The 27,143-nt window shown below is 43.0% G+C and overlaps 1 protein-coding gene across 1 annotated transcript in view; it reads left to right on the plus strand.

The window, feature by feature from the left end:
* LOC119394877 (nephrin) overlaps positions 1-27,143 on the plus strand; it is a 278,061-nt gene that overhangs the window by 190,262 nt on the left and 60,656 nt on the right. Inside the window, 1 exon segment of the mRNA XM_049416006.1 lies at positions 5,685-6,006. Within this exon segment, the coding sequence (XP_049271963.1) occupies positions 5,685-6,006 (322 nt within the window).

The raw sequence follows: 27,143 nt of genomic DNA on the forward strand, positions 1-27,143 counted from the left end.
CCTTCCATAGAAAAGTGGCTGGTGTTGGTGAGCAAAACCAAAATAAGAGCGACATATTCGGCATCTTGAAAATACAGCGCTCGACAAAGAAGAACTTCGTCTTCCCGAGAGAGTGTCACGCTAAGGTTCAAGAGCTCGAATTTGGTAGTAGACAGACCGTCAAAAAACCTGAAAACTTACATTTGTGCATCTGCGAGCAGCGATACTGTCTTAGTATTCTGTGCTCGTCGGACTGACCGCTTAGCCTGGACGTATACCATAGTAGTGGCTCTTGAGATTCAAGTGTACAGGCATTTGGAATGCGTGCCGATTACAAACGAGGCGTTATTCAGTCCTCACCGCACGCAGCGCAAGGCAGTCGAGTTAGAAGTGTCCGGAGCACGAAAAAAAAAGTAAGAAAAAGAACGAAACGTGTCCGCATGAATATTTTTGGTGCCGAACACGTAGAAACTAACGCTGACCTGATGAAACCAGTCCGTGAGCCAGCTACCCTTCGATGCCACCTTTTAGTTTTATCTCTACTGCATTGCCTACATACGCACATTTAGTGGTCTTTTTTTTTCTACGAGGTGAATTGAATGAGTAAGCTTCATTTTGTCTCGCCTCCAACAGACTTTATTTTTGCTCGAAATGTCCCGCCAGCTATAGATTGCCAGAACCACGAGAAAGGCGACCGACGTTTCCCATCTTAATTTCTTTGAATCGCAGTGTGATTTCAGCACAGCATAGCCTTAGTAGCTTTTTTTTTAGCAACAACAGGGAAAGACAGTGTTTTGAGCAAACAAAAACATTTACATGCTTGCCTTTTTCTGCAAAGGGGAACGAACGCCTTTTCACGGAGTGGCCTCTTTACGAAAGGAGTCGTACGTAAATAGAGAAATGCCGAAAAGCAGAGAAACGTAGCTAAGCTGTTTTCATTTATCTTCAGGTGCAACAATATTTAGCGCACAGCTTGGCATTACACTTCCTGCATGTATGCGAATTCATGAATTTACGGATCGCATTCATTTCCCGTTATTCGCTTTTACACTAGACAAAAATGCAAAAAAAAAGAATGGTATACGTGCTCAGTTGCCAAGAAAAATGCGAATACTTCGCATTTGTTTTCTGTGTAAGCGCCTCGAAGCACCACTTGCACTGTCGACTCCTCTCGCGCGAATAGTTTCGGTGAGTCGGAAGAAATTCATAATTTGGATGGATGTAAAAACTATGGCTTTTGTCCGGAAGCGTGTTTTCTGTCGTTTATTCCGCTAGCCTTTTTCTTTGTGTATGGTCCAATTTTTATTTTTAGGTCGCAGCTGCATGTCCTTTACCTCGAAAGAAAGTAATGCTTCTTTATTTAAATTAGTTTGGAAGGAGCGGCGAAATGCACAGTGAAACAGGAAATGGAGGGAGAATTGAGACAAGACCAAAAAAAAAAGAAAGAAAAGAGGCACCTAAAAAAAAGGGATAAGGAAGCGGATATCGCGAGACTCGATGATAGCCCGATGATAGCAGAGCTGCTATGGTCGAGCTTTGCTGTGTGTCGTAGATAGAAAATTATCATTATCATGAACAGGCTCTCGCTGTCTTCGTCCTCTTCGTCGCCTTGCTTCTTCTGCTTCGCTCCCAGAACAGGTGCGCCCTATTGTCCGGCGTGGGATGCAATAACTCTGGTGAGCGAGCGAACGAGTATAGAGAGACAGAAAGAAAGCGAGAAAGAGAGAGAAAGAAAGTTAGAGAAAGACAAAAATTCTTGCCGAGGCGGGGCTCGAACTCGCCTACCCACGATCCCAAGGCGAGCGTCGTAACCACTCGGCTATTCAGGCACGTTAGCAGAGCATAGCATATCCTTGTATAAGTATAGCAAGGGTTGCGAAAGGGAAGTGAGGGCGAGGAGAAGGGAAAGAAGGAGAGGGAACGAGAACAAAGAGAGAAAGGCAGAGAAAAAAAGAGGAGGAGAGAAACAGATAGAAAGGAAGGGAAGAAAGAGTGAAAGATGTAGAAGACGAGAGTACGACTACAAGAGAGAGAGAGAGAGCAAGAAAGACGTTGTAAGAAAGATAAAGAGAAAAAAAAAACACATGAAGGGAAGACAGACAGAAAAAAAAGACAGAAACACAGAGAAACAAATAGACATAGAATATTTCTGTGTCGTCTTGTTCGTATTTTACGGTTGTTTCACCTGTGCTACGCAAGATGAGGGCCATGCGCCAAATGCAGATTTCCACTAGCTTCACAGAATTTTGTCACTTGTAGAATGGATGGAGATTCACTGCATTTTGAATCGAACAGCGCACGTAAACGGCCAGGACATAGAAAAGAAGCAGACGACAGTGCTGTCACGTGTTGCCTTTCTGTATGCTGGTCGTTTGCGTGCGCTCTTTGACTCACCATGCTACACCAACAAGCTCAAATTCTCATTATTGTAAATATTCATCGGCAGTTCCTGCCGCAGAATTGTGATCATCGCAAAAAAAAAAACGAAAAGAAAAAGAATTTCGGTATACTAAGCTTAGTGTGGGCGACAAAACACTCCGCTTGCCGCATATCAATTCTTAATCTACTATCCCCCATATTCTTCAATGAGCAGTCGCAAGCTATTCCGCACGAAGAGAAAAGCGTCTCCAGCAGCTATTGGCTGTTGCCAGGCGGGCGCAGGCGATTTACCATATGCATGGCAGGTAATGTATTAGTGCACCAAGACCGTCTACTATACTTAGGAGGTCCATCCTCTAAATGCTAATCGAGTCAGGTTCATATCGAACTTTGCGTTAGGTTCGGTAACAGCCAAGCGTCACTAAAGACGGCGTACACAGTAAATAAAAAGACCACGGATAATGTCTGGGCTATGACGCTGCCATTTCCCTCAGGGGATAACGTTACGCACTGCCGGAATCTCTCTTTATTATCAGGTGCTTCCTTGCATGGCGACACACAGCGCACTGGTGACTGGGTAACTAGATGGCACTTGGTCGTGTGCATGCATAACCTAGCGTCATGAGTCCCAGGCGACAATGTGCGTTCATGCTTATTCTTGACCGGCGAGATTCTCGAGCGGCGAGCGTGGTGAGGTAGGTGCATTGCATGCTATAGAAAGCGCTAAGCTGTGTACGAGCACACGCGGACGGCGCATTGTTTCGCCTGGCCTTTGCACTGAAGTCACCCAAGTAAGCTGGCGTGATTCGGGGCACTGCCAGCTGTGTTGCGGGCACTGCGCTTTAGCGATGGATGTAATGAGACTTAAAGAAACAAAAGAAAAGAAAAAAACGTGCGGTCATCTGTGGAAGACAGTAGCAGCAATTATATAATTGAGTTTACAGAATAAGATATTTTAGCGTAAAACTATTTATGTCACTTGAGGTAATATTTTCGCAGGTAAGGCAATCGGGCAGCTATATAAAAATGACTGGATTACAATCTCCTTCAGCTTCAGGTTTCGTGTCACGTGATGAAGATATTCTGCTGGAAAGTTGCTACAACACTTTGCTTTATTATGCTTGCACCAGAAATGAATAACGCTCGCACTGAGGACCATAACACAAACTGACGCACCTCCGAAAATTAGTTGTCATCAGTAAACCGGCTAATCACATGACTTTCACTATACTTTGGATACCGTCGAGGAAAAAAACAAGTATTTTAAGAAAAAGGCCCTTACAGCCGTAATACGGCATTTCGATTATTAGGCGCCAGTGTAAACAAGCAAAATAGACACTTGGGAAATCTTGCGCGCGCAGCTTCACTACAAATTTATTTACAGCCTTACCCAATACGAACACAGCTGCTATGTACGTACGCCAATGTGCGTGCACGCGACGTGTATGCTAGAAGCGGGAGCCAGAACGTTTTCCTCGCTGGGGCAGAGCCACTTCAGCGGAGTGTGACGGTGCACCTTCAGGGGCATTTGTAGAACTTTAACCCAGAGTCACTCCGCGCATCCGAAGGTCTAGCCTTCACTGTGCAGTCAGGATACTCGCGTCTATATATTGACAGCACAACGACGCCAACCGCGTAACGCTGAAACATATTCCGGTGTTCTACGTACGAAAACCACTATGTGATTATGAGGCATGCTATAGTGGATACTACGCATTATTTTTTTTCACCTTGAGTGTTTTAACGCGCACCTAAATCTAATTTCGCGGTGTTTTCTCATTAGCCGTTATAGAAATGCGGCCGCCTAAGTCGAGAATCGAATCCCCTTTCTCCAGCTGAGCAATGCCACGCGTCGGCCGCCAATGAACCACGTGCGGATAGCGGCAGCGCAGATGGAAGATGCAGGACACATGGCAGGATCGCGTCCCGAAAGCCTAGAGACCTGCTGTGGGGAATGAACTATAGGCTTTCATCATAGTATGTGTTCAGCGCTGGTGCGCTGAGCCCTAAGGGATCGAAGCTTACAGTGGGATAAACATGGGCCACTGGATATGTGCTGTTCTGCAATGAACACATTTCACACAAACTTGATTCGTTGGTCATATGCCATTGGGTATATATCGCTGCTCAATATTTAAAAACTAATTGAAAATTCCAAAGTCTCTGTGCAGAATTAACCCTCCCCCCCTTCCCTCCTCATATAGGCGGGATCGACACCTGCTTGAGTGTATGTTGTCTGAATATATTTTTGTCCATGTATATCAACATGTACATGTATATCCATGTATTCACAATATATGCAGACGCGCGCTGCGCGCGGTATTCACGGCGACACCGCTGGGGGGCATATCGTGTCCGTAGAGAAGCGCAATATAGGACCTTGGCTGCAGCACATGCTGTATACATGAATAGTTTCAGCGATGTCAATATGGATTCCGCTGCATTACTTCAATTCTAGTCTCATTAACGTCGACAAATTTTCTGCGATGGCTTCAGCCAGAATTTGTTCATAGTAGGGAAGAAATAAAGGAATTTTTAAAATTCATATAGCTTCTTTAAAGGGGTCCTGAACCATTTTTTAAAGTAATCGTGCAATAACGTCAATATCTGAGTTTATTGCCTCACGGATCTATTGCCGCAAAACACATATCGAGTCCGGGAAGAACGAGTTGAGTTACAGGGATTGGTCGCACACTTTACGCCCTCTCTCATTTATCTTGCTTCGACGAGCGCGCTAGAAGGTACACAGGGAGGATGGTACAGGGGAAAGAAGTTACAACAGTGCGCGTCATTGCGTTGAGTGGACGTAATGAAACGCGATCACTCTTTCTTGGTGTATTCCTGTGCGCGTTAGTTTCGTATACTGTGCAATGGTAGCTGACCGTGGGCTCGTGGCGGAGTCACGTGGCGGAATCTCGTGGCAAGAAGCGCTTCCGATCCATAAGCTGCCCTTGATATATGTCGGCTATTGACCAATAGCACGCTACCCATTGAGGTCCAGGAGCAGGCGACGGTAACACCAAAGAGAGTTAGCACAGGCCTCTGTATGAAGAGAGGGCATCTGAGAAAATGGCAAATTCGCGCTGCGCTTGTAAGCTCTCCTTGCTGCGTACTACTGCAAGATTTGGCGGAATTGTCTAATAGCAGTGTGTCGTTTCTGCCGGAGGTGTTTTTTCACCAAACACGATGGGTTTTTCATCAGTCTATCCAGTCGGTTTGTACAAACTTTGCCAGCATGTGCATAACAAGCAAGTGTCTCCTGACCTAAATGTCCGCGGACCACCCAGTTAACTCGCGACAAATTTCCGCGCTCTATTTCAATGCAGTGGCACACGTGACGGCGCTGGCGGGCGGCGAGGCACTGCTGCCGTGCGACCTGTCCCCTGACAACGACTCGGTGGCGCTGGTGTTGTGGTACAAGGACGCGCTGCCCACGCCCGTCTACTCGGTGGACGCCCGGCGTGGGGACGTGTCGCAGGCGCGACACTCGTCCATCGCCTGGGGCACGCGCGCCTACTTCGTCACCCAGCCGACACCCGGGCTGAGGCTGCAGGACCTCGCGGTGACGGATTCGGGCGTGTACAGGTGCCGCGTCGACTTCCGAAAGGACCGCACGCGCAATCCACGAGACGTCGCTGCTTGTCATCGGTGAGTGAAAGGATTCGTGCACGTACTTTGTGCTCCCTGCACTATCGCATGAGCAACTAGTTAACCGATATTTCATGTGCGCTCAGTCCTTCAATAAGTCGTCCTTGGAAAGAGCTCAGTGTACAGCGAACGTGTTCTAGTCAAAAATTGAGCTTTTTAGTTCTTCGTGATTCAAGGTATCATAACGTGGTTTTATGACGTAGACGAAACCAAAAAACACAGAATCCAGCACTCGCAATTACATTTACACCACTATTAAGGCGAAAGCCTTAGGTGCCTCATCAAACGTGAAAAGTGACTGTCGGCTTGCACACGAGCGATACAAAAAATAGCCATGTGACGAGGCCATCATGACGTCGCGCAACCTGACGTCATATGATGACGTCATCACACAACATCGTCGCTTTGTCTAAGGTGGATCCATCCCGGGGCAATGCAAAACCACGTGAGGTTCAGAAAGCTTTCATTGTCACCGATCTCGGAGCCAGTACAAAACTACGTTAGGTGCAGAACGCTATGGGGGGGGGGGGGGAGGGAGGGGAAGCAGGAGGGGCGCTTTCATCCTAATCGACTGAGAATGGAAAAGAAGATGGTTTTCACGTTCCAGTCGTGTTTGGCAAATGGCAAAATATTTACGTGTCGCTATGGCAACAGAAACATAAAAGGAATGCACAACAAGTTGAACAAGGTGGAAAGGGTTTGAATTTCAATGACAAAGTGAGGTGCTATTGCTTATAATCTATTAGCGTCTCGAATGGAGCGGTTTGGTACATACTGAATTTGAATGATGAAACAGCGCTAGAACAAGACGAAGACGCGAGGACACAAACACATGCCCTCTGCTCTTGATAATATATATATATATATATATATATATATCTATATATATATATATATATATATATATATATATATATATATATCTATATATATATATATATAAATATATATATCTATATATATATATATATATATACATCATTTGGAAGGACGTATATATATATATATATATATATATATATATATATACACATACGATCAATGATTCATCCCACTATGTTGAAGAACAAAATATTTAGCTGCTTGCAGTTTTTGCTTCATAACGGAGCAGCAGCCTAATTCAATGTGTTTTAATGCGGGGAAATTCAGGGGACCGGCATGTCGTCCTTCCAAATGATGTGGCGTGATCACGCTCACAGTAAAGCGCTCAATACAGGTCATAACAAGAATAGCAATGTTCAAACACGGGTTACAATGAACGAACAAGGTCTAAAATTATACAATTAAGAGAAATGCCATGAAGTAATCGCAATTTGTACCTTAAAATCGCTATATCTTTTCGGAAACATGGGGCCGATTCCGGCGGGGCGCAGGAGAGGGCGTCTCGCTGGGCGAGCGATTTCCCCCTCCCCCTACGCCACCTTTGCGTCGGCGCTGCGTCGGCGCAGCGCTGCGTCGCTACGTGACAACGCCTGATGGGGAAAATAACCTGAAGGAACTTGCTGCAGACGACGGGTATCTCAAATGCCATAACAGGAAGGAAGACGATAAAGCGCAGCAAAAAGTAGCGCAAATGTCCCACATAAAGTTTGTGAACCTGCCTAACAATATTCTACTCGTGCCGAGGAAACCTCCCTACATGCTTACCTCAAAGATTGGCGTAATTGACGTACAGTACTGGAGCTTCCACGCGTTTTTTTACAGCGAAAGCTGTTATGAGATCATTTCACGGCCGTTTTTTGGCGCCGTAGTTGTCCCCCGCCGCCGCCGCCGCCGCCGCCGCTGCCGCCGCCGCCGCTGCCGCCGCCGCCGCCGCCGCCGCCGGTGTCCGTAACCAGTATCGCTCGAAATAAGAAAAAAAACTAATAAGAAAAAATTCCAGGATGGAACGAGGTTCGACCTGGGTCCTCTGCGTGGGTGCCCAGTATTCAACCTCTGAGCCATGCCGGTTTTTTTTTCTTTTTCCTTTCATGGTATTTATTCAACATAGGATATCACTTGAAAGCAATTGAATACAGACAAAGAACTAATATGTTGATTATGCTCTTATCGCAACACAATGACGAACAGAAGACACTACAGAATTCGCAATCACCTCTATAGCGGATACATCACATAACTGATTTTTTCAATTGTGTGCTAGAACAGCGGTAAGGATAAGCACCTCACCAATGCCGTTATACCATTCTGGTTGATATTCCATTTGCTCGTAGACATCTCTTAGCTGAGTGACCAACCTAATGAAGTGGGCTGTTGAGGAAACTATCGGCTCTGCGTTTCTCTGCAACATGCGCGTCTTCCACAGGCTATGCATTCCAATGAGGAGAAACATGTCGAATGGTACGTCATTACAACTCGCTGGCAAGAGATATCGCACGGAATGGGAATTTAGCACAAAGTCTTTTTGAAGCGTTCGTTGGAGCACATCCCAAAATAAGATTGCATCTCTGCAGTCTATAAAACAATGTTCAATTGTTTCTGGCACATCACACAGAGGACAATCAACGGACGACACAAAAATGTCTCTTGAACGAAGCCAAGTCTTCACAGGCAAAGTCTCTGAATGTAATTTAAAAAAGAACGTTTTTGTCGATGGTGTCAGCGGCATTTTACGTACTCGATCTAAGACATCATGTCCTGGCAATCCCAAGTATTTTTGCACGATAAAGTGGTGGCGGAAACAGCATCGCTATTAAATCTCTGTAAAGATTTTTGCGTGATACGCAGTACAAATATTCATTTGAAAACCTAACTGTTAAAAACGAACAGAGAAATAACTTCTCGCATAAATCCCCATAAAACATGGTCGTGGAGAACAATCGATGAAACTACTAGATCAGGTAGCACATTTACCAGGTTTACCTGCAAGAATAGCTCGAATAATAGGGTGAGAAGCGTCGCGGAAAAAAGAAGTAGCGAGATACAATTTGCCACACGTACAGATGTACTAGACCTAGCCCACCTGCACTAACTGGTCTGAATAGATTGTCTCGTCTCATGGATTCATATGTTTATGACCATATAAATGTTGCAAATTTACGATGAAAGCTCTGAATATGCGCTCTAGCACAATGCAGCACTTGTAGTACATAGAAAAGTTTTGTAGCCAAAAACTTGTTGCACGTTTCCGCTTTACCGAAAATTGAAAGGTTATGTGGTATAAAAGATTTAGCATAACGCTCAAGGCCTGCCACCCTATCTTTCCAGTACTGTGCGCTTGACTTGTGTGCACTTAGTGGAACACCAAGATATTTTGGTGGCACCACAGACCACTCAATACCGGCAAACTGATCAGGGCCCGAATTCACAAAGCTTTCTCTTGCCTACGCAATTTCGTAGCCAAGAATTCTCGTATCTCGAGGGATTACGATAGCAATGGTACAAATTTAACTTACCAGCCACTTTTGAGGGCAAGGAGGCAACGCGAAAGCCGATGAAACGACAAGAAAAGAAGAAGTGCGCGCAGGTGATAGCAAGGCTGCACGCGAAGCGTCTAGCATCGAGGGTATACGATGATAGCGAATGTTTTTTCGCTGCATCTCAGCTTCCAGTTCCGGGCGTCTGCTACAGCGCTTCCGCGTTGCCGCGTTGCAGCAGACGTCCTGGAGTCTTGCGCGAAGCCAAGTGCTCGCGCTTCATTGATGACCATAGCTAACCAAAATCTAGTTGCTCGACGGCGTTAATAGTCCGTGTGCTATCTCGTCAAATGCAGGCGAACAACGCTCCAGATGCACCGCATCTATAAACCGCGCGTAAATTAAAACATTGAAGGTTTGAAGATGTGACCGAAACGCCCCCCCCCCCTGTTTACCACAACCAGTTTAGTTACATTTTCATGAAGCTGCGCTGCCACTCGACTAATTAGGCATGTTCGAGCACGGTATGGTGGTTGTCATTAGGGTGTGTTGTAGCTATACGTAAAATGTTGCATTTCTTACAAAGATCTCAGTACAAGACATAGCAGTGGCTTTTGAGCCTACGGAGAACTGTAGAGAAATATAAAGCAGTAGTAAGAAGGTATGAGCGTAAAGCCGCAGGTTCAATTAACCGTAGCATTTTGACAGGGCCGGAATGCGAGAGGAATCGTATACGCTTCAACAAATTGAATATTCACTTAGTGAAAGTGACATTAGTGACAGTTAATTAGCGATAGTTTATTAGTGATGTCACACTCGATACAAAGTGCAAGGTAATATAGCAACACTTGATGGCTTTCACCTTCGAGTCACCTTACGCGAATGCATTAGGATACCGAGTTTTTTTTTCTTTTTCCTGATCGACTTTCACCGGACGCTTTGCATTATGCGTCAATCGAGGGAAAGATAATATATATATATATATATATATATATATATATATATATATATATATATATATATATATATATATATATATACAATGAAGTAAGTGTTACTGTGGCCAGCTCTCTTCTGGAACACTGCAGCTGTGGTCGAGTCGTTACAGCGTCCGACTACAATGCGGGCGGTACTGGGTTCGATTCGCAGTGTCGCCAAGCACCCACGTATTTTTTTTATGGAAAAACGGATAGCACGGCCTGAGGTTATGTGTTGCGGGCACTCTTTTCTTCAGAAGGTGGCCTTTCCGTTCTCTACTTTCACTCCCCTTTAGACCCAAAAACGCTGCGCCGTGCTCCCTCACGGATCACAGAAATAAGAGTATCTTTTTTTTTTTGCTCTAGCCACTACTATCGCAAGAGCGCCCAGTCCTGAAACCCAATTATCATACCTAGACATTACTTTTCACGACTCTGGCTATTCGAGCGCTGGTCAGACATCACGGTGTTTACAAGAACATCAGGAGACACGCGGCGGCCAAAATGCTTGCGGCCAAGATGACTGCCATTGTCGGGACACGTTTCCGTGCTAGTTGGGTGGGATTCATTACAAGCAGCTGCGCAAAACGACAGGGACAGAGAGAAAACACACAAACACAGTGATGTGTTTGTGTCTTCTCTCTCGGTCTATGTCGTGTTGCGCCGCTCCGTGTAATGCCTCTGTCAATGGTTATAAAGAACTCCAGCAGGCTATCGAGTTCTGAGGAGAGGGCAAAACAGTACGCCTGGAAAAACATTATGGTAAATTCATTTGCGTCATAAAGGGCTACTCTTCCCTTGGTAAGTACATGAAAATTTTAAAACGCGAGTTTATTCTTTATCAACAGCAGTTACAGTATAGATGACAGGTGAACAGACAAAAATCCGCATATTCAGCTTGACTAGTTTTGTGCCCTTAATAGTAATTGGCAACACGTATGACAATACGCAGAAATACCACGCACATATGTAAAAGTATGTACAGCCACGGGCGAAAGCTTGGTTCTGCTGGTTGAAGTCAACTAGTCTGTTGTACATATTCGACAAACGCAATGTGTAGAAGCAATGCTACACAGAGGAGGTGTCCTATACTTATTTTTGCTGGTTGGTTGCATAGTTCCCAACTTCTTGCTGAGAACTGTACGTTGTTAAGTGAAACATCTTGTTTGAATGCACCCATTTTTTGTAAGGTTACATTAACTTTTGCCCAGTAGAAAACATATTTGAGAAATGAAAATGAGATAGAAAAAGAACTAGAAATCAAATAGCAAAATTTTATGAAAGTTACACTAAACAAAAAAAAACGTAGGTTTTTGTTTAAAAGATACATGCATGCATACATACATACATACATACATACACACATACATACATACATACATACATACATACATACATACATACATACATACATACATACATACATACATACATACATACATACATACATACATACATACATACTACATACATACATACATTGAGTAGTAGTTAATAGGATGAACTGCTATAAAACAACAATGCTGATACACGCAGTCTTGAGCACATGCGGCTTCAAGGCAGTAACTTACGAGAGAAATCTCTCACCACTCTTATGTGCCAACTCGGCATTTCTCAAACCCTCTTGGAACAATTTCATGTATAGTTTCTGCTTCTGTCCACTCACAAGCAGTTTTTTATACATTTTCGTGGGCGGCAGCCTACGATGATATATAAGAAAAGAGCCCCCGACAATGTGATGTCAAGGAAAAAATGCAATGCATCACATTTTGGTACATGTCTGCACGATGACACATAGTTTATTTACATAGTCCGGCATATTGACAACACTATAACAAGCCATGTCAGGTGACGTGGGCTGGAAGATTGGCACAGCTCGGGCAAATTCTGGACAATACATAAATAAAACAATTCACTGTTACTAAGCTCCTCGGTACAAATAATGCTGTTGTTGACATGTAATACCCTATTGCTTCTTCTGAAAACACTCCTCAAAAAGGTTTCAAAATGTGCACATGTGCCGGCTTCCTTCAAATGAGAGACTGCTGTATAGCAGTCTCTCATTTCGCTTGAAAAAAATTTCAGTGCACTGCTGGGCAAGGAATGTGATGCAAAGATTCAGTACCTTGCATGTATATCTTGCTGCTGGCCTCAGCTGCAATGTTGATCAGCACAAATGGGCAGAATAACATTTTATAATGTGCCACGACAAAGTAATTATGTTTCAGGTGCATGAAACATGGACAACAATAAAGGAATTTAAGAACATTTACCTGGAACAGTTTACAGAATCTTAAATACATTTTCATGGAGCTATCACAGCTTGTCTGAATATAGTAGTAATGGTTATCAGCCTTCAAATTTGTTCGAAGTCGCCAGTTTCAAGTTTAGAGCACACCAGCAGCCCTCTTCAGGCTAAACCATTGCACAGGCGCATCAAAAAGCATAAGTAAGTGCATGCATAGTCACCATACAAAAAGCAATAAATACTTTCAGCAGTAATATGAGCAAAGCTGCATAGATGATAAACTATTTGCAGAGTATACAAGTACATTATGTAGAAACCTATGGCAGCAAACACTATATGAAAAAAAATTTAAACTTACACAGTACATGCAGAAAGGTTGACCGTTGAAGAGGACAAGCATGCGATACGATAACATTACACAGGTGCTAAAGCCTGTTGGACATACTAGCAATAGTGACGCTCCTTTTGCATCTAAATAATCCGCGGAAAATGACTTTCCAGAGCTCATATATACATAAAATCATTTGTGCTATAATAATGCGTGTATCCTGAAAGCAAAACTACGCACTTCAATGGTTTCATTCGTGCACTACCAAACATGAAAACACGGTTTTGGTTGCCGACCATGGCTGCTGTTTCTAATGGCAGTGAAATGCAGATACACACATGCACTTTGAGTTACGTGCATGTTAAAAATTCAAGGTAGCCGCCGAAATTAATTTGCACATTACCACTACAGTGTGATTTACATTAACGCCAAGGTTTGGCATATTGAATGCAGAATTTCATTAATTTTGAATCCTCATGTGCAAGGAATTGCTGAATGATGCACTGCTCAACGATTAAACTGCAGCTGTGCAGATTCTCACCACACAATTCAAGCTGTTCCAACTATCACAATGCATTCTTTCTGTTGACGTGCACTTTGAACAGCAGGACACAGTCACTGGTAGTCGCTCTCTACTTGTTGGCCTTGTGTGTTTTGTCCGAGATACACTGTGCAATTACATGACAGTGGGGCACCTGATCCAGTGATACTGCTGGAATATAGAAAAATACAGATGATTGTTACAACCGTGATATGTGTAAAAATGGACAGCTGATATGTGCTAACAACTCTAGCTGTCGAATTTTCAGAAGCCGATGACAAGTATGAAGAAATAATAAAAAACAAGAAAAAAGGTCTGAACATAGAACCATCAACAATGAAGACTTTGAAAAAGTATTTTATGATATAAATTTATAACGACGATGTTCATTTTGAAGACAACAAACTTCTGCCCAATTTCATTTTTTATTTACCCTCAGGCCATATGGCATTATAGAGGGGAGTGGAAATAACGTTTACATGACAAAAGAAAGGAAAAAAAAAGAAAGAAAATACAGCATGAGAATATACAGCATAGAAAATACATATTATACAGCAGAATGTACAGCAGAGAAAATACAGCAGGAGAATAAACAATGCAACAAATAAAGATTATACAATAGTAGCTGTGCAACGACGGTGAACATAATACAATTTTGAGTAACGTTTAACTCATACAATACTGAGTAATGTTTGACGGAAAATATTGTTATTAGTAATAGTGACGATGTCTTCGGGAAGGTGGTTCCAATCTACTGATGTACGAGGTATGAATGACCGATAAAAACACTGGGAGTTGCAGGATGCGATGCCAACCTTATGACGATGATCGATGCGATGAGATATGTACTGAGGATTGAGGATTAGTTGGTTAAGTAGGGTGGGATGATGAAATAATTTGTGAAATGTGCTCAAACGAGATATGTTCCGACGGGATGCAAGGGAAGGAAGGCCTAAGCTGGATTTCATTGAACTAATACTGGCGATGCGATTGTAGTCAGAAAGTATGAAACGGGCGGAGTTATTCTGTAAGAGCTCAAGTGAAGTAACCAAGTTATCGTGGTAAGGATCCCATACTGATGATGCATATTCAAGTTTGGAACGTATTAATGTTTTATACAACAGTAGTTTTAGTGCAGATGGTGCTTTTGAAAAGTTACGACGTATGTAGCCTAACATGCGATTAGCATTATTAGTAATGTATGCGATGTGGGGTGCCCAAGCTAAGTTAGATGTGATAAGAATGCCCAGGTATTTATACGAGAAAACTGGATCAAGCGGGACGTTGCTTAAGTAGTATTTTGGTGGGGTGTTAGCAGATCTGGTTACGCGCATTACCTTACATTTAGCGATGTTTAAGTCCATTCGCCATGTGCTGCACCAAGCTGCTACGGTGTTAAGGTCAGATTGGAGGCTTAAACTGTCATTATTACTGGTTATTTCACGAAAAATGACGCAGTCATCTGCAAAACGATGAATGTTAGAAGAAAGTGAAGACGTGAGGTCATTAATATAAATTAGAAACAAAAGTGGACCAAGAACTGACCCTTGCGGTACACCTGAGTGGACCGCAGCAGATGACGAACTGTGATTGTTAGCAGTAACGTATTGAACACGGTTATACAAGAAACACTCAATCCACTTGAGTAAACTATTGTCAATATTTAGTAGGCTCAGTTTGAAGAGTAGTAGTTGGTGACAGACTTTATCGAAAGCCTTACTGAAGTCTAAAAAATGCAATCAGCACATGATGAACGGTCTAAAATCTGATGCAGTTTGTGAGTGAAATATATGAGCTGTGTTTCGCATGAAAAATGTATGCGAAAACCATGTTGTGCTGGTGTAAAAAAAAGAATTCGATTCAAGGAAGTTAATGAGGTTGGTGAAAATGACATGTTCTAATAACTTACAGGAAGTGCTTGTTAACGAAATAGGGCGATAATTTTTCGGAGAGTGTTTATTACCCGACTTAAAGATTGGAACCACCCTCCCGATTTTCCATTGTGCAGGAATGGTTGATGTATCTAAGGACTGTTGAAAAATTTTTGTTAGTATCACTGAACTGTAAGTAACGGTGCTTTTCAGAAATTTGGTACCAATGTTGTCATGGCCAGGGGATGAGTGAATAGGCAAGTTATTTATGAGTTTAGCGATACCAGAATGATCAATGGAAATTGGTGGCATGGCAATATAATTGAAGTTCAGTACATGGGGTAGGATGACGTTATCAACTCGGGAAAAGTTGTTTTTAAAAGTGTCATTAAGAAGATCGGCGCACATGTCACTAGGGACTGGATTTTCAAAATCATCTACTAGAACTATGCTGTTATCTGGTGAAGGGTTAATTAAGCGCCAAAATTTGCGTACATTATTTGCAAGCATATCTGGGAGAGTTCGAGAAAGAAAATGTAACTTAGAGGATTTTAAGGCGGTAAGGTAAGCGTTGTGCGCAGTTTTGTAAATCGCCCAACGGTCTTCAGAAAGCGCTAGTTTTGCTGATCTGTAAAGTCGTTTTTTACGGTTAGAAAGGCGTTTGATGTAGGTGTTGTACCATGGTGCCTGGTGATTAGAAATGATGGTTCGGTTAGGAATGTATTTCTTAGTAAGTCATTTCATTTAGCGATGTGCCAAGAGCGGGTTTTGAAAAAAGGAAATGCGAGCAAGCAAGATTTTGATTATTGCTGTGTAGCAGAAATACTCCCAAATACACGATTTGTTCTTAGAGTGTACTCATGTATTTCTATGTTACAAGACAACAGCTATTGTTCATCACTTTAAAGTTATCTAACATAGCCACCTCATCATACAGTGTGAAGGAGAAATACAACGTGCCACAACATTGAAAAAAGATAAGCTACGGCAGGTAAAATGCGCATTTACTGCTCCTGTGTGGCCTGAGGTTTGAACTAGAGTTCTTTCTCCCTGCATGTTGCGAACAGCCAGGCGATTTTCTCCCGCTTGCTGCAATAGTGAGACATAAGCCAATAAATTGTCTTCTATTTCGACTTTACACTAGGTGCAAGAAGCCGACCAAAAATGAGTTCACTATGCTACAATCTAAGAAAAAAAACAAGTATTTGGGGAGTGTTGCTACCCCACAACTATAAACGTCATCCATCTCACGTACTTTCCTCGCGTTATCTCCACGGTCCCGGGACTTCCGGGTCACGAATGACGCGCGTGTTATCAAAGTGACATAGCATTCTTGATAGAAAAGTGCCAAGAGCGGGTTTTGAAAAAAAGGAAATGCGAGAAAGCAAGATTTTGATTATTGCTGTGTAGCAGAAATACTCCCAAATACACGATTTGTTCTTAGAGTGTACTCATGTATTTCTATGTTACAAGACAACAGCTATTGTTCATCACTTTAAAGTTATCTAACATAGCCACCTCATCATACAGTGTGAAGGAGCAATTTTGAAGACTTGAAAACACAAAGCATTATTGGATTATGTGTGTTTTTGTTGCTCGAAACGGTTTTTCCTAACAAAATTACACTTTGCAAAAAAATGCACTTGATTAGGAGAAATGATTGCGAGCAACAAACACACTCATAATCCATAAATGCATGTTAATGGGCTCTTATGGCTTCCACAGACACTCACCATCATTATTATTGATGTCACTGCCATGCCGAGGGATACGCTGTGTCCTGCTCAGAACACCAAAGGTGCACTGTATGACTTGTCTTGCATGGGTGGGGGCTGCACTGCACTGCTGCTCAGCTGGGCCAGCCACGGACAGGAGGGTGAGCACCCATGGCTCTCAGGCATAGCGAGAGTCACCTTCAGAGATCAACAAACGTGTACTCAGGTCACATACGATTTGTAGAAATAACCGTGCCACTATGCAGTTGTGCTGAGAACATGTACGGCGGAAATACAACGTGCCACAACATTGAAAAAAGATAAGCTACGGCAGGTAAAATGCGCATTTACTGCTCCTGTGTGGCCTGAGGTTTGAACTAGAGTTCTTTCTCCCTGCACGTTGCGAACAGCCAGGCGATTTTCTCCCGCTTGCTATTTCCATGCAGAGCACTTGATACACTGTGTGAGTGACAAGCACAAGTGCTCAATAAGCAATAAAAGTACTTGTGCTATTTCAAAAGCACAACTTTCCAGTCTCACATGTATGGAGTAAAATTCATAAGCTGTAGACTTTACACTTTCGACATTGTCAATTCTATTATAATTTGCTTCTCTTTACGCGTCCAATTAGCATCTCTGTGTGAAAATAATACAAGCATCCACTGTTAGTAACAATGTGTACATTAACCGGTGTTTACTGTGGTTAAACACCTAAAACACCTAAAAAATCTAACCTAGCAACCAGCCATTATGCAGTTTTCTACCCTTGAAGCTCCCAGGCAGAGCACAGTCCATCCAGATGAGGCAGCCATGCGTGCTTCCAGGCCCCTTTGAGGTCGGCTGGATGATGACACCCCCACCGTTGCAAAAGACTTGTAAATTTAGGGAGCACAAGTCCTTCCTATTTCTGTACAGGTGCTCCAAGTCATAAGGTGGCTTGATTTGCCAGTGCTTGCAATCGATGTATCCCACGACCTTACGAAAATCTGCAATCTGTGAAGAGGCCAAAAAGGATATATTAAAAAAACCATCATTGAAAGCGCTCTTAATACATATTTTGCAGAAACACAAAAATTATCACTTAGTCATAGCTATCAAATATGCTTTATTCAATTTGAAACAAACTGAAGCCCCATGTAAGCTTTACATACTGTAATGTATATGTCCTGGTAAAGTATAGTGCTGCCACAGCGGTAATCTTCTATACAAGTAATTTTGCAATATAAAGGGAATTCCTGAAAAAGTGCTAAATGGCTCCTGGAAGATAAATTCGCATCAAATATTTTTCTCTCAACTGTCAAGCGTGGTAAACAGACAGGCTCCTCTTAATAATCAGATAAAAGCCTGCTTAAGCAAAATCATAAAAACTGCTGGTGTACTTGCTCATATTGCAATATATGTATATTGGCCATATATACGTATATACAAAGCGGTAGTAGTACTTTTCGTACTGGAACTTAACATGGGGTGACAGTACATCTGCTGGGATGAAAAACTTACAAACGTACGTTATAGCACTGCACGAATAGCAACGAAATTAGTTGCGCAAGTTCAACTCACCGATGGCACAACGATATTAGCAGCCGTCAGCGTCATCGGGAATCGAATGTGCTCTGCAGCCACAAGCAAAAGACGTCCGTGGACTGGAAGCTGCCGTTGACGTAGAAATGCAACGCTAGCAAGACGTGTACGTCCACCGGTGAAGCGTGAGAAATCGCCGTGGGCCGCTGTAGTCAAGGCTCCAGTGCCGTGCAAAACGACACGACAGATGGGCTCGAAAACCTGTAGTTAGCAGGTGCTGGTCTACGACTTCATCCAAGGCAAAGCACCAGTGAGAATTGTGTTCTGTCCGGAGCGAAGCGTGACGTCCACGTGCTTTCGCTGCCAGGTACAAGTCCAAGTTTTCACCGGAGAACAGTCAAGGCATACTTCCAAAGCAGCCACATTTACAGCACAATGTCTCGGCGAGCGACTTCGGTTCGACACGTTATGACGTTCGAATTACGGTTATTACAAAAAGGAGAAGCAACGAGTTAAAAAAGAAAGCGCCAAGCCCAGCGCCAAATCCTTAAAGTCCTCATAAAGCACCATCGCAACTTCGTAGGACGAAACACGGTTATCAACGCTTTTAATCTTCTGTCACACGGGCACAGCCTCTTCACAAGTCTTGGAAATGTCAACACAGCACCACTGTTCACAGCGCACATCGTTTCACTCCCGAACACTGCATTTGCCTGGACTGCTCACAAGAAAATAGAAGCGCACGGACTAACCACTGGCGAAGCAAGAACCAAGTACAGAGCGTAGTTCATGCGTTACCGTACGGAATCACGGAAGCACGGAATCACTCAAGTAACGCGCCAAAATACTGTCAATTCGACATGCCGCACTGCACCTTACTGAGACTCTGGAAAGCGATGCAAACGAACTGTGTTACCGACATTCAAACACACATTGCAGGCTCCTCCAGTGCTAGTTACCGTCGGTACACAGGCGCCGATCCCCGCTTCATAAACACTCCGTGGCACAGGCTTCGCTACGCTTCACGGCACACCAAGAGACACTGCCGTCGGTCTTCACACTGCTTGCGCGCACCGGAAAAGCAGCGGTATTCACAGCACATCCAGTCGAACGCTGAAGGAACTCATGCGTTTGCGAAAATCGGCGCCGACACCTACAGTTTACGGCGCCATGTTGTTCTTACAAACTGCGCAGCAGGGGGTAGGCGCTAAGACAACTTAGAAAAAGCTCTTTCACGCTGATCGCGAGAAGATAAAAAGTTCTCTTATGTGCGAGGGGTAAGATATGACGAACACGACAGGAGTGCGCGATGAAAAAAGTGTTTTGTCAACGTCATAAGATGGGCTGTTGTAGAGAGTACTGCTTCCCAACCAATCACGAGTTGCACCTCTCGCCCAAGCCGTCGTCTGCTATCGTTTGTCGTCTGCTACGATAGTAGCCTCCTGCGGGGGTTTCGCCTTATCTACGCGATGATTTCTAAGTCAAGCTGACGCTTATGAGCACAAAATACATTTATGAGTGGGTGAAGCCACCTTCAATTGATATTCTCACGCCATGTTAAATGGCAGTTAGTAATCAAAGGGACGTGAATCCGGCAAAGGCTTGTTTATACTCGAGAATCGCGAGCATTCGCACATATTTTTGATGTCATTTCAAATTACTGGATCCATTTACTTCTGACTGCTCGCCGTATAAACGCGTTCCGTTTCGGTTTCCGAACAGTGAAGATCGAAAAGCTTAATTTGTTTGAGATTTCATGCATAATCTCGCACATCTATAATATGCTGCGATTTGCAATGTACGAGCCCGCTCTGGATCGACCCAAAGCGCATAGCGACAGCTGCGTTTCAGCGATCGTGCCTATTGGGCAGTTAAAGCCTATCCAACTAGACAAGTTGTGGAATCACATAATAGGCTTTAATAACGGCTAATTGAAATGCTACGCTCAATTTTATTTCCAATAGCGTGCAGCTGATGCGCTCCTCTGAACCTCTTTGGTGGTAATTTCGACCAATGCTGCGTACATCATCATAAGTTGGACGTCTCATTGGAGGAAGTTGGACGCAACACAACAACATAACAAAAAAATGTTGACCAAATACCGCGCCGCTTTCGACTTCATCGACCATTCATGTAGACCTTTGGTTTTAATCCAACCACAAGTCTTTGCATGCATAATGTTTCGCCATTGACACCCAATAGGCTTCTTTAATTACTGCGACTCCCAGTTTATTGGACGACTACGAGTGCCAATACAGTCCATAGCGTACAAGCAAAACAACACACGAAGCTCACAGTGCCGAAATAAATTAAAACGTACCAGCAATCATCAAGAAGCCTTAAATGGCCGTGAATTAGCTCAAAATTAGCCACGGCACCCAGATACCCGCCGCAGTTGCATGTTCTAAACAGCCATATTGTTCGTAAGAGTGGTCCGGACCACTCTTGGGATTTTCTCGTAGCCACGCTGTTTCCGCGCAATTTTTTTGATTCGTGAATCCACTTACGAGCCTTTTTCAGTGACGTCACCAAATATAGCAACTGCATCACCATCGCTGACATGTTCCTGGACAGTCACAGCGCGCTTTACCGCAGCGGCCGATGTGATAACGATGGCCTCTTACGACGTTTTTTACGCTTCGTGAATCGACTTACGCGACAAAATTTCTCTTACGCGACAATTTGCTCGTAAGTGAGTTTTGTGAATTCGGCCCCTGGTGTAGATCCCCATGACCCAAACCACAAACCTGAACTCTTAGAATAGTTTACCTGTGCGCCTGAGACGCTACCAAATTGCTCTACTGCATCAACAATCCTTTCAATACTGGGTTTGTCAGTACAAAAAAAGGCAATGTCATCTGCATATGCTAAAACTTTAACTTCATTCTCTAGCAGTCTGAAGCCATGAATATTGTGAGACTGAATAATATGCAAGCACATCGGTTCTAAGTATAGAGAAAAAAGGAGCGGCGACATAGGACATCCCTGCTTAACAGAAGAGCTGATAGATATAGGCTGCGAGAGATGACCGTTCACTATTAGGCGCGTAGAGCAATTATTATAACAAAGTTTCACTCCTTTTAACAATGTTGAGCCCACATTAGCTTGCTTTAAAAGGGAAAACAGAAACGAGTGAGAAACACGATCAAATGCCTTTGCGAGGTCAACTTGCAGTAATGCAAGTTGGTCAAAAGAATTTGAGCAAAAATCTAGAATAGTACGAGCGATGTGGATGTTAGTCTGTATAGAACGGCCTTTCAGTCCACATGTTTGATGGGGTCCAACAACACTCGACATTACAAACTGCAACCGATTAGCTAAAATCTTGGCAAAAATCTTATAGTCTACGTTACATAACGTTATGGGCCTGTAACCATCAGCATGACGTAATTTTTCTTTATCAGCACTCTTTGGAATCAAAATTGTGTGACTTTTTGTGAAAGACTGTGGAAAAGCCTCGATCTCTAACGCCTCTGAGAAAATTCTCATTAGAATGGGACATAGACGTACCTTAAAAGCCTTATAAAATTCACCTGATATTCCATCAGGGCCTGGTGTTTTCGATAAAGGCAATTGATCGATGGCAAGTTCTAGCTCTTTCTGAGTAACAGGACCGCTTACAAGTGAACAATCTTCATCTGTTAATGGCTTAATGAGGGACACGAATTGATCGAGAAGTTGAACATTCTGAGCAGAAGTACTAGCACTAAACAATGTTCGGTAGTTGTTCTCAAATTCTGCCATGATATCATCTGGATTGGTCACCAAAGTACCATTAGAGTATACTTCCCATATCATTTTTGACATTGCGTTTCGATGCTCGTCAAGCAGAGCCTGACGAGTTGGTTTCTCGGAATTTAGTGCTCGATTATTGCGCGAGCGAATACGCGCACCTCTGTAGCGTTCTGCATTAAAATGTTGAATTTCACATTTGATACTAGCAATTTCTTCAACACATGAACCAGGTGCTTCACACTCTATCTCATAAAGGCTTCTGAGGCTATTCTCTAACATCTTTTCTTCGTTTTTCTTATAGAACGATTTTACAGAACTTTGTTCTATAGCGAGTGCGCGCACCTCTTGCTTGAACAACTCCCATGCAGCAAATGAAGGTAAATCAGCGTTAAAACAGGTGGTCATAGTTTTACACACCTCAGTAGTAAATGCTTTGTCGCTTAAAAGGGTGGAATTAAATTTCCAAAGAGCCCAACGAGGACGGAACTTTACATTGGAATTTTTTCCTAGTTGAGCAATGACGATGCAATGGTCTGAAAACGATACCGGTTCAGTAACACATGACCACCCACGCGAAAGAATGGTTGAAGAGATGTAAATTCTATCGAGACGTGCATGAGAAAGTCCTTGAATGTGCGTGTACGAACAACTCCCTCTGTATGAGGCTCCAATATCCACAAGTCCCGCAATTTCAGTAATCTCAGCCAACACCTCAGCGCTCTTGTCCCTGCGAGAACTGCGAGAATGACCGTGTAGGGTGAGCCATGCCGGTGCTTGAACCTGCTTTGCTAAAAGGTCCTATACAGGCTTCATGTCGGGAAGGAACCACATTAGCATATGCAATATAGCGTGGTAGAAGAGTAAAATAAGCACCAAGCGTAGCACAACGCGAATTCTGTAACCAGGCGTCACACAATGCGAATTGCGCAACGAGCAGGTTGTTGAATGCTTCCAACCCATTACAAAGGACCCTGCCATAATTCTTCATCATCAGGCACAGCATCAACAAAGTGCGCATAATGCCTTACATGGGTTTAGCAGGTACCAATGCTCTCCGTAGAATGACAAAAAATGGCAGAGTGCCTGCTGGCCTACTTCTCAAAAATTACAATTATTTATAGCGTAGTGGGTTCCTCGCAAGTGCACTTGGATTGGTTGCCAAGGAAGCCCATAAGCGCATGATACACTTCCTCTGGGTCTCAGTAAAATTACAATGATTTATAGCGTAGTGGGTTCCTCGCAAGGGCACTTGTATTGGTTGCCAAGGAAGCCCATAAGCGTATGATCCATTTCCTCGGGGTCTCAGTAAAGTTCTTCGCTCCCCCCCCCCCGTCTCTTTCCCACGTCAACGTATGTTATACAGCATGACGGGAGAGGGAAATAGCGACCGGGCGTCACCCAATGCAAATTACATAACTGGTGGGCCGTTTAAAGATTCCAACCCATTAAAAAGGGCTGAGCCATAATTCTTCATCGTCATCAGTCGTCGCGTGAACAAAGTGCACATAATGCCTTACAGACGTGTAGCTGGTGCCTCGCTTCTCCGCAGAATGACGAATAATGGCTTAGTAGGTGCTTCCAAACTTCACAAAAGTTGTGATTTATGGCGTAGTGGGCACCTTTCTAGTGTACTTGTATTGTAGCCCCAAGAGAGCTTAACAGGCTCTAGAAACGCCGCTCGTCCAGCTTTCGCTGTGACTGTGCTGCGGTATTAGCGCAGGCCTGGCGTTTTTTTTGTTTATATATATATATATATATATATATATATATATATATATATATATATATATATATATATATATATATATATATATATATATATATATATATAGCTCCGACCTATTCAGTCGTGTTTGCGTTGAATCACTAATAATATCAGGTAAACCTTCGTCCCATTCTGGATAACTTGGTAAACATGACAGCTACGTAAAGTGTTTCTCGTCGCGAGCCCAAAGAAAACCCGCATATTTACCTACAAAGCATTCGCGAACCTTAACGCATCTGCTTTTACACTAATGCTTGACACCGGCAAGTGGCATGTGTCGGCTGTCAAACGTGTGGCCAAGCGAGAATGAACACTGCGCTCCTATTTCATGCGTGGCAATGTACTCTTAGCTACTTTTTGTGGTTAACTAACTTGTCGCAGGCCCTCACTTGCAGTTTTGGCGCGTCTTCCTGGAATGCCTTTGTCAGGTATTCCGTAAATGCGCAACAACATGCTTTCAAAATTTAAACCTGCTGTCGGATTACGTCTCTTCTCTGCACATTTACGGTTTCAGTCAGTACGATTTTTCGTGTGACTGTATTCACGAAAAGCACTGCCAGGAGCGCTATGGCATGACAAAAGGCACATTCGCCCTCACGAAAAATGGTTCTATTATTGTTAATTGTTTCGCGCTAAGCGAAAAAAGGTTTTGGTTCAGGAAATGCGACTTATAAACCTCAGTACAACTCATAGCTACGCCCTGAGGCCTAAAAACGAGTTTCTGTAGGAGAGTTGCGTACATATGTAATGGTTAAACGTTTCACCTTCTTATAAACATTTTTTTTCTGTTCAATTATATCACCGTGAAATCAACCCCAATCTTATGGTAAATGCAAGCCGTTACTAGGCATCGTTACTCTGCAGCAATATTTGCACGTATGAGGAAGTAATTCAAACAACCAATGTTATTCTAACTGGCTTTTTTGGAGAAACAAAGAATTGGTAGCTTAGGTCTCTAAATGCATAACAAATATAAAAAAGGGACAGTATCGCACATATCGTCCTACCGGTGACCATGTTCGCAGAAATTGAAATGAGTTCATGCTTAGGCAGGGTAATTTCCTCAAATACGAGTCGCGTGTACGATTATACAGCTTTTAAAACAACAACTTATTTACAATGGTATCAAGTGAACCACATATATTATACGGTTGGTACTATTGCCAACACTACGAGTAAAGTTGTGGATTGACATATTCGGTAAATTCTTTAGCCATCAGATTTTAATGAAAACCGCGCCAACTACACAGTTTTTCTCAGACCGTGTCCCGGTATACATACGGTACACCGTGTCCCGGAACTAAATTCAGCCGTTATCATAAAATAAATGAACGTGATAAGCACACGGTTATACAAAGGTAGCAGGAAAGCACACATAAACCTTCAAAAAATTTCCAGTAACACTCAAGGTAGCAGTACTATGCCCGGGATTTTTTATGCGCAGTGTTTAGGTGCATCCAAAAGAAACAAGAGATTGCTAGACATGCTGGTTCAATAGCGTCGGAGTGACAGGCATCAGAACATACCTGACTGCATCCGCCGAATCACGCGCTTGATGTTATTACCAGTTAGCAGAGCTTGGTTATGCTATATTTCGTCAGGGCACTCAGGTTTATCATCCCCTGTTGAGTTACGCGCGCTAGATGGCTTGGATATTTGTCTATGCATCTTACAAACACTGAGCTGCTGTCGTCTCCAATCGCAATATTTTACCGTATGACGTCCTTGAACGCGCTTTACTAGAACTATTCAATAAAGCTATCGGCTGTTCGAGGTTTCAGTGCGTAAATGTAACCTGCATTGGTCTCAATTTCGCTTGACAAGGAAGGTTATACTTGTATAATGGGAAGTGTAATGCTATCTCAGAAGGCAAAAAAAATGGACTTCATTATTTATGGTAGCTTAGAAAATAACAAAAAGAAAATTGGACAGATTACGTGTACGGCGCAAGTGTCTCCTAATAGTTTGCATTTCATCTGCCGTTACTCACTTACACGCTAGAAGAATATTCCACTTTGCACCTTATATATTCTTTATTACATCCTTTTTGTGATATAATATTCAGTTCACAATTTTGCGCCAACGGAAATTTCGATACTTCATTTTTAAAGCACTCACATGATGCTAATATAATAATAATAATAATAATAATAATAATAATAATAATAATAATAATAATAATAATAATAATAATAATAATAATAATAATAATAATAATAATAATAATATCTGGGGTTTAACGCCCCAAAACCACGATATGATTATGAGGAACGCCGTAGTGGAGGGCTCCATAAATTTCGACCACATGGGGTTCTTTAACGTGCACCTAAATTCAAGTACACGGGCTTGAAACATTTTCGCCTCCATCGAAAATGCAGCCGCCGCGCCCGGGATTGGATCCCGCGACCTTCGGGTCAGCAGTCGAGCGCCATAACCCCTAGACCACCGTGGCGGGGCGATGTTAATTTACGCTTTGTGCGGTTAGGATGGCATGATTCTCTGACATGCGTGTAAGCGGCGCTTGTTGGACAGCCTCATATTTACTTGGGTGTTACTGATGTTTAATTGAAGGGTGGTGCTTGTACGTGGAGAAAGAATTATTTTCTGTTTTGAGTATTCTTCTGAATGCATGCAACTTAGGTTTACACCTTCCTAAATACTTTATACTTAACCTCTTGTGCATTCGTCGAATGGTGAAATGAATGATGTCTACTCAGTAATACTGCTCTTGCATTGTCTGAAAGACGACCCTAACAGTCACGAACGAGGTTTTATTCACACTGTTTACGTAACATTTGGAAGTTGGCCAGAAAGACCCCACGCGCACTTTTTCGACAAAGCAATGAACTGGATAAAAGCGATCCACTTAGAAGTCACTTCTTCTACATTACCTGAAATCAGGTCTGAGTAATATAGGAACCAATTATGAAAAAGCTATCAGAATGTCTTTCAACACTTTCAAATTTATTATCATACTTATTTTAAGCGCCAAGAAGACGTTCACGATTATTTATTGTGCTACGCGAATCATTTAGAGAAATCATACAAATTGCACGTTTCGGCTTTATCGGCTTTTTTTT

Source organism: Rhipicephalus sanguineus, chromosome 5 (genome assembly GCF_013339695.2).
Source record: "Rhipicephalus sanguineus isolate Rsan-2018 chromosome 5, BIME_Rsan_1.4, whole genome shotgun sequence".
Classification (NCBI taxonomy): domain Eukaryota; kingdom Metazoa; phylum Arthropoda; class Arachnida; order Ixodida; family Ixodidae; genus Rhipicephalus; species Rhipicephalus sanguineus.